The sequence below is a fragment of the Anser brachyrhynchus genome (assembly GCF_964034855.1).
Source record: "Anser brachyrhynchus genome assembly, chromosome: 1".
NCBI classification, from domain to species: domain Eukaryota; kingdom Metazoa; phylum Chordata; class Aves; order Anseriformes; family Anatidae; genus Anser; species Anser brachyrhynchus.
The window spans coordinates 43,657,997-43,669,936 of NC_137694.1; the positions used below are offsets into that span (position 1 = coordinate 43,657,997).

Consider the following 11,940-nt stretch of genomic DNA (forward strand, 5'->3'; position numbering starts at 1 on the left):
ATCAGAGGCAACCGGAGCGTGGCCTAGGTGGCGGAAGTCTCCCTGCCCTACAGCAGTTGCAGAGGACACGAAAGACTCGTTCATTTTTCGTTCTGTGCCGCAGGCCTCCCCTCCCCTCCCCCAGGCTGCACCTGCACGTCGAGAGCGAATCGAAACCAGTCTATTCTGAACCACGGTCTCATTTTATTTTGAGGGACCCAAAGTGAGAGCGAGGCCGAGCCGGCACAGCCAACGGAGAAACCGGTCTTTCGGCGCCATTGCCCCCCTCCGGCGGCGCAGTCGTGGCAAGCAGCGGCAGCGGTGCAGCACTAGGCCCCGTCCTTCCTACGTGGCCATGAGTGTTTGCACATCTTTCCCCGCTGGGTTTTAGCCAGAGTCCGGCCCTTTTGGACTCCGTAACACAGCTGACTGGTTCAGCTCCTTTGTTCCAGCTGACAACCAACGTTGCGTGTCCTCTGAGCAAGGAGACAGGCTTTGTGCCTTGCTGGGCTGTCTTTGCAAGGACTGCCAACACTCACAGCTGATGAAGCCCGCAGTGCTGCTTTCTGCTCATGGGCAGATGTCAGAAACAGGCTAAGCAAAACAGCACACGCAGCCGGAGCGCTGCACCTAGGGATGTTAAAGCAGACTAGCAGGGATTCAATAAATTACACCAAAGGGGAGCTTAGCAGATTCTCTCAAGACTTCATTTCTACCTGGCATGCAATTTTGGGTAAGCAACATCCCAGTATTTCAAGAAACATGATATTCTGCCAGGTAGTTCAATTCAGTTCACAGGAAGGATGATATTTGGAAAGCTTTTGCCACCACCACGTGGCCAAAACGGTGACTGCAGCCCAGCAAGTAACTGAACTGAACAACATGCAAAATGCCAGCAAGGACCAGTTTCACTGCCAGGGCAAGCTGGGGGAACATGTTCGTAGGTTTTACAGCCCATACCACACATCTAAACAAAGAACATACGAAGAGCTATTAAATATTATACATTTTATTAACTTAGAAATCAAAAAATCTGACAGGAAGAATAAGGCATGAGTTACTGCTGATGGGAACCTATTAGTTAAGGGACTATACACAGTATAAGCCCAGTTTCCAAGCCGACACCGTATGTTTTCAGTATGCTGCTATAGTCCAGTTTGCTGTGTTTCATCTCTGGCTAGCCCCAGAGCACAGAGCCTCAGCCCTAAGGATGCTGGAGAGACAAGTGCAGTCCTGCAGCTCTCCGGAGCTCTTTACTTTGGGAAAAAGATCTGATTTCCACTAGAAGCTGCATGTTTCTCCTTCAGTTGCATACCTGTCAGGGCTGTAACACAAAGTGCTGCTACACTCTGAGTTACAACCCTCCTCATTTGTTGACTCGGAGGTTAGATCTCTCTGGAGAACTGCTCCTCGGTTTGCAGGGACTGACTTGCAGCAGAACAGCCCACAGCTGTCCAAATCACGTTATCCTGGGCTTAAGAGACAGAGTCTTTTTTCTCTAAAGATATAAAAGAAAGCTAAAGTGCTAGATTATCTTCTTTAGTCCCTTCCTCCCCAATTATGTACCAGGCACAGAAATGCTGAGCCCTTCACTGGGCAGATGCTCACACAGCTGGATCATTAACTGCCAACTGCAGTGTATCTAGAAGCTGCAGGACAGCCTTCCTCACCCTTTTATTCTCTTGGTGGGGAAACAAAATCTGGCACTGAGGTTTTGCATTAGTCCCAAGTACTGTATTCCAACTGCAAGGAAGCAGAAGCCTGCTGCCTCACCTCTAGTACTTTTGGTTTACTGGAACTAAGATATTCAACCATGACACACAGCATTTGGGATAGTGGGCTGTTATTTTTGATATTCTCTCACTAAAACATGTAGCTCCTGGCCACTGGCAAATGGGCGAAATCTAAACTTCACCATGAAATGGGACTCAGATGTAGTAACAGTTAGGGATCCCCAATTCAAACTATCCTCCCTCCCCACCACCTATACCTTATCCACTCAACAGAAATCAAGCTTTTTTGACAGGCTAGCAACTACAAACAGCTCTGCATGAGTGTTTGTAATAAGTCAGGCAAGAAAGCTTCCTAAAGTGATTCCAACAACAGCAGCAGCTTGAATGCCTGGAACTAAAGAAAAGTGATGAACCTGTACGAATTCTCACAACAAGAAGCTAGTCATCAGCAGAGCTCCTCATCAGCGAGCCAAAAGTCAGGGCAGAAACTCCTGGTACGTGACCAGCACAGATCTGCAGCATCCGGAGAAGCCGCTGAGCGGTGGTAGCTTGTATCCTTTCCACCTGGAAACAAAACGGAGAAGTTATTTAATCAGTATCAGAAAAAGAAAGGCACTGCTTAGCAGTGATAAAAAACTGTAACCAGAGCTAAGCATGGTTCAGAGCTGCTATATAAAGAGGACACCCATGAGATCAATTTACTCCCCAAACGTGAGAAGAGGTGCAGCGTTCTGCCAGCTGAAAACCCTAAGAAAGTTTCAAGTGCCCAAACTCACTAGTTCTGATTTGCTGACAAAGGGGAGGGGGGGCAAACAGAGGAACTGCCAAAGGCACAAATGTTATCTGCTGATAGGGAATCGGTCCCTGAGGATGGAATGATGCTTAAATGGAAAAGTAAGACGTGCCTCTGCTGAATGCCAAACTCTCCTGCCAGCTTTTTCCAGTTACCTGCTTGGTCTGAGGAGTAGCGTATCAGACTGCAAAACAGCCTGTGAAGCGACAAAGCCCAGATAACAGAAGCATTGTGCAAGAAAGAATAAAAATAAAAATAAAAATAAAAATAAAAATAAAAATAAAAATAAAAATAAAAATAAAAATAAAAATAAAAATAAAAATAAAAATAAAAATAAAAATAAAAATAAAAATAAAAATAAAAATAAAAATAAAAATCACAGAGCAAAGAGCTCAGGGGCTCCCAGGAAGAGAAAATGCTTCAAGGAACATGTGTACCAAGGCTTTGCGTATCAGAGAAGTTTCTCATAAACACAGACCTGGTTTTCTGAGGCTTTGAAGTGGCAGAGGAAGGTGCAGAAAATCTAGAAGACCCATACCAAGGACAGTCAGACTCCTGTACTTGTTGAACCTGCTCTGGTAAAAAGTCTGGTCTCTGATGCTACTTTCGTGTGACAATAGCATATGTAGGTGTATTTATTGCTAATGTAACGGTGTTACTAAAGATCACAGAGCGGTGCAATTTACAAATCCCTTCCGGCACCAAACAGGCATCTTACCTCCAGCTCACATAACAGCACAGGACTGCAGTAGACGTCTCTCAGTTTCCAGATGGCATTCATCTCTATGCTGCAGTTATTCACCCTGCCAACTACGGAAAAAGTTTTTCTGCATTACTAGCCCCATAATCATCATTCAGTGAAGAAAAGTACTGAGAAATTCTGCATCTGCAAAATGATCCACAGCTAATTTTGAGGGCATCGTAGAAGGTAGGGCACCAGTGAGCAGTACAAACAGAATGGTACAAGATGTGCGGTGGAATTAGCACAGAAGTCTTTCATAATACCGACAGCAGGAATAGTATCGCCACATTACTGGGTGCTGTAATGTTAGCATTTGGGATAAGGGACCCGTCAGCACACTATCAGCAGGAGCAGAACCTTCCACTCGTTAATCAGAAGCCCTCCTGGGGTATCGCAGGGTGTTCATTTCTCCAAGGACTTCCCTCCATCAGGACAGCTATAGCACAAGGCAACACTAAGGTTCTTCCTCACCCCCAAATTAGGCCTCCTGACCCCCAAATCCCAGGGACACAGCACCTCTGTTCCGACACCGAGCAGGAGGGGATGGCCCCTCCAGCTCCCCCCAGCTGAGCAGGGAAGTGATGCAGGAAGCATCCTCTCCACTCAGGAGACAGACAGAAATATTAGAGACACAATGGGGCCAGACAGCACACAGCAGGGATACCGGTCTTGTATTAAAACTATACTTAATAGTTTAGTAGCTCATCCGTTTAGGTTCATTTTATTACCACAGGATCATATGCTCCTCGCTGCTACTTGAGACTACCATTAAGACTGATCTGCACGAGCAGACAGAATAGACTTCTGCGGTGGCACAGAAAAAAAAATTAATAACACAATTCATATTCAAGAGAGAGGGACAGACAAGAGAGGCCTGATTGGCAAAATCAAAATGTAGAGGTCAAGTAGGCACGAGAGAATAGAACCATATTTTAGCTAAGAAAACAAGAACAGGTAGATGAGCTCAGATTTAATTTAAACAAAGCTTTGATAAAGCCACTGGCCGCCGTTGTTTTGTTTCAAATTTAGCCACTGCCTTGTTTTAAGGAAAGCAATAGTGAGCTGTGCTGCTCAGAGAGGAAGGAGAGGGCAGATGCCATACGTACCCCCGGTGACAAGGAAGCATACTTTGCCCAGGAAGAAGCTGGCATCCACATAAGCTAGCGAAGCTTCAACATTCTTCAAGCTGTCAGAAAAGCACAGACAATCCGGTTGGACAGGGCGGTAAAACCAGCACAGCACAAGGACAAAGGGAATAACGTTCAGAAGCGCAGCTGGAAAACCAACAATGTTAATATCTGCCCATCTGAGAGCCGGCAGAACCACGCTTTATGTTAAAAGCGTGGCATCAGAGACCTCTGAAATACCCACAGCTGTTTAATAATCCATAAAATATCTTTTCTACCCGAGACTCAACAGTAAGACTTCGGTTTGAACAGTGCCCTCCAAGGTTTGTGGACACTAAGCATCCAAACTCATTAACATCCAACCAGACTTCAGTACTACTTAGGCTCTTTCAGCAAAGGCAACCCACACATTTCTGCAGCACCATCTGTGCTGTAAGGATGCAGCTGGGCCTGTCATTTTGGTAAATGAGAGTCCAGGATCATCAGTCAAAAGTTAAGTAAGTAAGAAAATGCTGACTTCTGTGCCCAAGCAAGTCTTTACTTACGGCCTGGGAACACAAAAATGATTTCTACAAAGATGAGCACGAGATGAGAGAGAGATCAGTCCCTGCAGACCTTTATTTTCTGCCTGGGGACTTGTGCAGTGCTGCTGCCATTTGGCCAGTGGAGTGGGAACACAGGCACAGCACGGGCTGGTTATTAGGTAGCCCTGCCCAGCACGTTTTAGCTGCCAACATAATACAGAACATTAAAACTAGATAGAAATGATGGCGGGGCTGTACAGACAGCATCTTTCCAAAGCTCGGTTCAGATCACCCCCTGTCCAGGAAGAAATTCTGCCTGCTCTGCTACAGCACATGATGCACATCACTGGGCAGAGCAGTTCAATCCTAGTCCACTGCTAGAGGAAAAAAAACACTACATGCATCACCGAGCTCTTCTACCACAACAAGTCTTGGGTTTAAAATCCCATGATTCTGACAAAATAAATAAACAAATAAATAAATAAGTAGATTTAGTCACCAATCCACGAAGGAATATCAGCTTCCCCTCTCAAATTTTTGCCCTCCTTTTACCTGTATTTGCTCTTGATATCGATAATAAATACGATCAGATCTATCCTGGGCCGAAGGTGATCCCTCTCTGCAGGCAAGGGGAGGGATGTTGCAAGGTGGCTGAAAGATAACGAAATTTGCCAGGTTAACCAAATGGCTTGGCAAGGGAGCTTCCACATAACCACAACCACATCGCCATTGCTGTTCACCATATAGCGTAATTATGAGACATGGTGATTCTTTAAAGTTAGATTCTCATCTCTTAAGCCTATTCATAGCTTCTGGCAGCCATGGACTTGCTAATCTCAGATGTTTATAATGGGAGGTTAATAGAGCGTAACAAAACTCAGAAAAAGTCTCCCCACAGAGGCATGTGACAGCCAGCGTATTTCCTTGTTACCAGACCTTTCTAACAAAGTGAGCCCCAGTGCTTTACCTGGGTCTTTTGCTAGACAGTTACAGTTAAAGCGTGTCAACGCTTGCACGTGCACAGCCAGTTTAGGCGCCCTCCTACACAGCAATGACACCGCCATACAGCTGTGGGAAGAATTACGGGGTTTGGTGTCTCTTCTGCCGGGGGGGTGGTGGAAAAAAAGGCATCTGTAGTGCGTGTCTGGGCTTTCCACAGGGAAGAAAGTTGTCAGTAACATGTTTTTGGAAGACCGCCCAAAATATAGATTGGAAAGACTGAAATTCTGGGATTTTTGTTCTCTTCCCAACCCGCTCCGTCTCTGGAAGCCAAAAGAGACGCGCTGCTTTGGGCCTCCTTGGAAGGTATTGCTTACAGCGATTAATCTTAAGGAATTTGGCTTTCCCCAGCGGCCACAGACTACAGTGAACGCTTCCTTCTGTCACTGATATGTGGCTTGTAGCTCGGTCTGCCAGTCCTGAATAAAAGTGCTTTGTTTCGGGTGAGTGAGGAAGGTACCAGCGGACAGAAACCTTGTGAAACTAAGGGAAGCCACCAGCAAGATATGCTCTAACACCAACATGCTTAGAAATTTAAGAAGAAGCTGTGGCGAAGCGAAAGTACCAGATTTCATTGTCTGAAGAGGAAAAAAGCTGCACGGTTTGGATTTCTATATTTAAACCACCATCACCAGGTGATGTTAGCAGCCTTCAGACATGCGAAGGCTTTTTTTTTTTTAACTTCCCCAGCGGGAAGAGACACAGAAACCTGTGATTCCTCTCCCAGGCAGGCCTGCCAGACGAGACGCGTTCCTTTGCAACGCGCGTAGCCCCAAAATACCCCAACAACAGCGCAGGGCCGCCTCCCCTGCTGCGCGATGTGAGCTCTTACGTCCCGGCTCCTGCGCCTCCGAAGCGCCCGGGGTCGGCCACCCAGTGAGGGCACCGCGGGGCTGAGCGGAGGCTGGGGGACGAGCAGAGGGAGGCAGGCGGTTACCGTCCGCAGGCGACGGGCACTCACATGCTGATCTCGAACTCCTTCCGCTCCCGCAGGACGGCCTCCGCCAGCCGCTGCTGCGCGCTCCCGTCCGCGCCCACCAGCTGCGGGCGGCAGGCGGCGCGCTCAGGGACGGCCCCGCCCACCGCCCCCGCCCGAGGGGGGCGCGGCCTTCATTTGCATACGGCCGCGGCGCGGCCTATCGCGGCTCGGGGGGGCGTGGCCAGAGGGACGGGGGGCGTGGCCAGCGGGGCGGGGGCGTGGCCAGCAGGGCGGGGGGCGTGGCCAGCGCGACCGTTGGCGCTGTGGGGGAGGGGGGGAGGGGGGGGAGGGGGGGAGGGGGGGAGGGGCGGCGGGGATGGGGGGGATTGGGGCCAAGATTAGGATTGGGATTGGGGTTGGGGTTGGGGTTGGGGATTTGGGGTCGGGGACTGGGGGCCGGGGCAGCCCTACCAGCAAGGCGGCGGAGTTGAGCACCGGCAGCTTGTCGAAGGGCCGCACCACCGCCATCCCCGCGCCGCCCGTTCGAAAGAAGCCGCGCGCCCCGCCCGCGCGGTGACGTCACCCGCGGGGGCGTGGCCGCGCGCTGGGGGGGCGTGGCTTCGGTCGGGGGCGTGGCTTCGGCGGCCACGCACGTGCGGCGGGCACGGGGCTGCGCGCGCCGTGCCCCCTGCCCCGCGTGGCCCCGGGGGGGAATCGGGTGGCGCAGGGGGGGGGCTCTGCCGGCCCCGCAGCCCCTCGTAACCCCCCGCAGGGGGCTGGGCAGGGGGGCCGGCCGGGCCACGGCTGGGCGTCCGGTCAATTTTTGGGTAACGCTTCTGGGTCACGGCGGAGATTTCCCTGTGTACGCAGTAAATAAACAGATAAATAGATAAATAAATAGATAAATAAAAAAACAGATAGATAGATAAATAAATAGATAAATAAATAGATAAATAGATAGATAAATAAATAGATAAAGCAGCTGGGTTGTCCCCATTTCCATGCTACCGAGCAGCTGAGGCCCACTGGGGCAACTAGAGCATCCCTCCCAGTACCCGGTGTGCTGGGAGCATCCCTCCCAGTACCCGGTGCGCTGGGAGCATCCCCCGGTACCCGGTGCCCGTTGCCCTAACGACGGCTGCTGCCTCCCCAGCCCTGCCGCCGCGGGGCTGCCATTGGCGGCGGAGCGGTCCCTCCCCCGGGGAGGGGAGGTTTTCGGGGGGGGGGGTCCCCGGGCCTGAGCTGGGGGCAGCCCCCCGGAGCCCCGGGGGGAAAGCGGCCGCCCGTTATCCCCGCCTCCCGCCGCCTCTCGCCGCCGCCCCGCTCTCCCGGAGCGGCGACGCTTGGCACCGGCACCGGCACCGGCGGCGGCGGCGGATGCCGGGGGGAGCGGCTGCATCCCACTGCCTGGGCCCGAGGAAGGAGGTAGGGGGGTGCCCGGGGCGGGGGGCTGCGGGCCGGGGGCTGTTTGTCCCCAAATCGCCCTCTCCAGGGCAGGTGCGTGGTGCTGGGGCCCCTTCTGGACCTTAGAGGGGGGGTAAAGAGGGGCTGAGGTTGACCGGCCCCGCAGAGGTTAACGCGCATTTGATATCTGCAGAGATATCTGCTCCGGGAAGGTGACATCTTCCCAAACGGAGCTGCCTCTTTTCGGCACCTGAGGTCAAAATCTGCTCGTTCCCTCTGTGCCCCCCCGCCCCGAGCAGAGCGACACCTCGTCCTGCTCGGCCCTCGATGGGGGCGCGAGGCGGCGGAGCTGGGGAGGATGGAGGGAGGATGCAGCGGGGGCTCTGTGGGGCTGCTTTTCATTGCGGCGCTTTTTGGATGACAGCTGTTCGAAAAGCGGGAGATTTGGGAAGGAAATGAGCTTGCTGGCTTTTGTCCTGTCGCCCGTTGCCTGTGGGGGGGGGTCCAAATCGGGTTTTCCTCCCCAGGCTGCTGCTTTAAGGAGCCAAAACCCTTTGAGGTCTCCCCTGTCAGGCAAGCAGGACAGATATACATCCAGCATCTGTGCCAATAAGTGGGAGGAAATGTATTTTTTTTTCCTCTGATGCTGGCAGTTTCTTGCTTATGTTAGCAAGAAGTGCAGCTAATTTCAGATCTAACCCCCCCCAAAAAATAAATGTTATTCAGAGGGCAGAAATAAAAGTCATCTTCGTTCTCGCGCTTCCTGCTGGCGGTCTTTGTGCAGGCAGGGATGGAGGCTCGTGCTGCAGGAGGCATTCAGCAGGCAAACGCTTCTGGGCACGTTTGAATCGATTGATAGCTGTGGTGTAAACAAAAAAAAAACAAAAAACCAAACCAGCAAGCTCTGAATTAAATTAGTTACTGTGGCACCAAATTAACCAGAACCCACGCCAACACAGAAATCACAGTGAGGAGTAAGTTGGCAAGCAATGCCCTGCTTCTTCCTCCCCTGTGCCAGCAGGGATGCTGCAGGGAGTTTGCCTTCCCGAGCGGGGGCCGTGGGGCAAAGCAACCGCTTGTGTTTGAGGCGTTTGCTGGCAGAGGGCTCCGGTTGTGGGAAAGGGCAGCAGTGAGGAACGTGCTGGCGATGGTCAAATGGCCTGCACAAGGTGGGGTTGGGACATGGGGGACACAGCGAAGGTCCCAAGGGAGCCAAAACAGGGTCCAGGAGCACAAGATTGCGATGGAGCATGAACTGGGAGGCGAGAAGGGGTGTGCGGAGGCGGGGTGCTGTTCGCACTGCTCACGGCGGGGCCTGGCGGAGCTGCTTTTTGGGTGCTACGAGAGCTTTCTCCTCTTTTCTGCAGCAGCCATGCCCCACTTCCTGGACTGGTTTGTGCCCGTGTACCTGATGATCTCCATCCTCATCCTGGTGGGCTTTGGGGCCTGCATTTACTACTTCGAGCCCGGACTCCAGGAAGCCCACAAGTGGCGGACGCAGAGGCCGATCATGGAGCGAGACCTTCGGAAGACGCTGATGATTCGGGACAACCTGGCCTTCGGGGTGCCCGAGGTCTGATGCCCCCATGAGGGGCACGCTCTCGGCACCGCCAGGAGAGCCCCTCTGGGTGGCAGAAGGCTGGAGGTGGTGGGATGGCAGCCTGTCCCCTGTCCCCTAGGCTTGTGTAGGCCGCAAGCTCGGGGCTTTCCACGTGCTCGTAGCCCGTCCTCCAGCCAAGGACTTCTGCTCCCCGCCATGGACGGTGTCTCCTCAGGGAGGCTGATGCGTGACTCACATGAAGGGTCCCACAATCATTACGTGAGCTGGGGCTGCCGGCTTCTTGACACAACCTCAGGTGGTCTCTGCAGGGCTACAGGAGCCTTTCTCTCCTGGTCACAGGTTAAATCTAGTCCAGCCTGCTGAAGTCCAAGGGGTATTTTGGGGGGAAGTTAATTTGGCAGCTTTCAGGCCAGTCCGTTGCTTCAGCTGAGCTCATCACAGCGATCTCTGTGCTGGTGGCACACCGCTTTTCTGTGTGGGTGTTGGAGACGGAGACTTCAGAGCTTAGCGCTCGCAGGCTGACATTTCCAGGTGCTCTACATTCGCACTGAACCTTTGCTGAAGAGGTTCCTCCAAGCCCCGCATCACACGGGGCCGTTCTGCAGTTCTCCACGAAGGGGCAAGGCCAGATTTGTCATGTGAACTTCTGATCTGCCCGGCAGGACACGTTTCTGCCAGCTGGCTTCTTCAGTCCCCTGCACCCAGAGCCCTGAGGTGCGGATGGGCACCAGGCCTGCTGCCGCTGTCCCCTAGCTGTCACCCCAGCGCCAGCTGTGAACCGTTCTCCACCTGCTCGTGGCTGACAAGGGACACTGCACCGTTCAGTGATGTGGGCCAGCGGTGCTGCCCCTCGTCCTGGACCCAACCCCTACGATGTGGGTCTTGCACAAAACCCCACGTTTGTGTTGTTTGCACTTTCCGTGCTTCCCCGGGACTGAACTTCCACCAAAACCCTGCACAGAGGTGTGGTGCTGGGTCTTCATGGGGCATTCACTTCACTCCTGCATGTCATGCTCCTGCCTTCCCCTCATGCCTTCCTTCTTCTGTGGTCCCAAGGGATGAGGAGAAGGCACTGGGCTGATCAGAGTGATGTGCTGTTTGGTAATACTCCGGGGATGAGAGGTAATGTTTAGCGCTAAGGGTTTTGGCTCAGGAGAGCATGAGTCAGGACATCCTGTAAATACCCAGGGTCTTTCTGGGCCATCTCATCCCCGCAGAATGCAGTAGCACCACCGTTATTTTCCGCACCAAACCCAGGCACACTGGTGGGAGTTTTCTGTCTCTGTTTCAAGCCAGAGAAGTCGGGAGTCCTTCTGTTCAGACGAAACCCAGGGACCTTGATGTGAGTACCCTAACTTGGGAGTCTCGCTCAGCAGGAAAGTGGAGCGAGTGGGATTTCTCCTGCACCAAAATTTGCACTTGCCCTGTTGAGCAAAGGCTCAAAGTGCAGGTGCAGCCTCAGACAGGTGAATCCCACATATTTTTGTGCCTTGGTGACTCAGGGCTGTGAAAGGTACTGCACTGCTTGGTTCCAGGTGCCACCCTCGGCTGCATAGCTCACACCCCTGCCCTCCCATACAACACAGCCACAGCCTCCAGCACCTTGCCCTGACCGTGCCAGAGCTTGCAGCGAGGGCTGCAACGCAACCGGACCCCAGCCGGAGAAATGGGGTAGCAATAAAAACCTCTGCACTAGGGAAAGGGGCTCGGAGAGGTCGGGGATGGACTAACCCATCCCTCTGCAACCCCCAAACCCACTTTCACTGCTGAGTCAAAAGAGAAGAGCGAAAGCCACCAGCCTGGTAAATACGAGAGGAGCTGTGGCTCCGGGTGGGAGGTGTGAGCTAGCAGCTCATACTGCAATGGGGCTCGCCCCCTCGGCACCTCTTCCCTCCTCCGTGGCATCCCCCGTGTGAGTGCTGCCCGATTTCATCTCTGCTCTGCCCAGGACTCGCCGTAGAAACCGAGCAAAAAGCAGCAGCCAAACAGGATGAAGCTGCACTATCAAGTATTTATTTACCACCCCTGGCTTACGTTTCACGCTGTTTAGCCCCGATGCAATCAGTGTTGAGTCAGGCATTTCCCACAGTCACCAGGTTTTTCACTGTCAGTAGTGTCCCAGCCCTCCACAGTGGATAAAGGTGTGTGCAAACCGCGCG

The 11,940-nt window shown here is 52.8% G+C and overlaps 2 protein-coding genes across 5 annotated transcripts; one reads left to right on the forward strand and one right to left on the reverse strand.

The window, feature by feature from the left end:
* Positions 1–972: 972 nt before the first annotated feature.
* CENPM (centromere protein M) lies at positions 973–7,420 on the reverse strand. The gene is made up of 6 exons (XM_080604074.1): positions 7,288–7,420; positions 6,859–6,938; positions 5,451–5,549; positions 4,354–4,433; positions 3,224–3,315; positions 973–2,276 (listed from the first exon to the last, which is right to left on the reverse strand). The coding sequence occupies exons 1-6, from the start codon at positions 7,342–7,344 to the stop codon at positions 2,151–2,153; spliced, it is 534 nt and encodes a 177-aa protein (XP_080460200.1). The 5' UTR covers positions 7,345–7,420; the 3' UTR covers positions 973–2,150.
* Positions 7,421–7,523: 103 nt separating this feature from the next.
* On the forward strand, positions 7,524–11,938 carry SMIM45 (small integral membrane protein 45). 4 transcript variants are annotated; one of them, XM_080575601.1, is made up of 2 exons: positions 7,524–8,241; positions 9,588–11,938. In XM_080575601.1, exon 2 carries the CDS (start codon positions 9,593–9,595, stop codon positions 9,797–9,799), a length of 207 nt encoding a protein of 68 aa, XP_080431727.1. In that variant the 5' UTR covers positions 7,524–8,241; positions 9,588–9,592; the 3' UTR covers positions 9,800–11,938. The 4 variants fall into 4 exon arrangements, with proteins under 4 accessions (XP_080431727.1, XP_080431728.1, XP_080431729.1 ...); XM_080575602.1 differs by having other exon boundaries at positions 9,591–11,938; XM_080575603.1 differs by having other exon boundaries at positions 7,524–7,678.
* Positions 11,939–11,940: the final 2 nt, after the last annotated feature.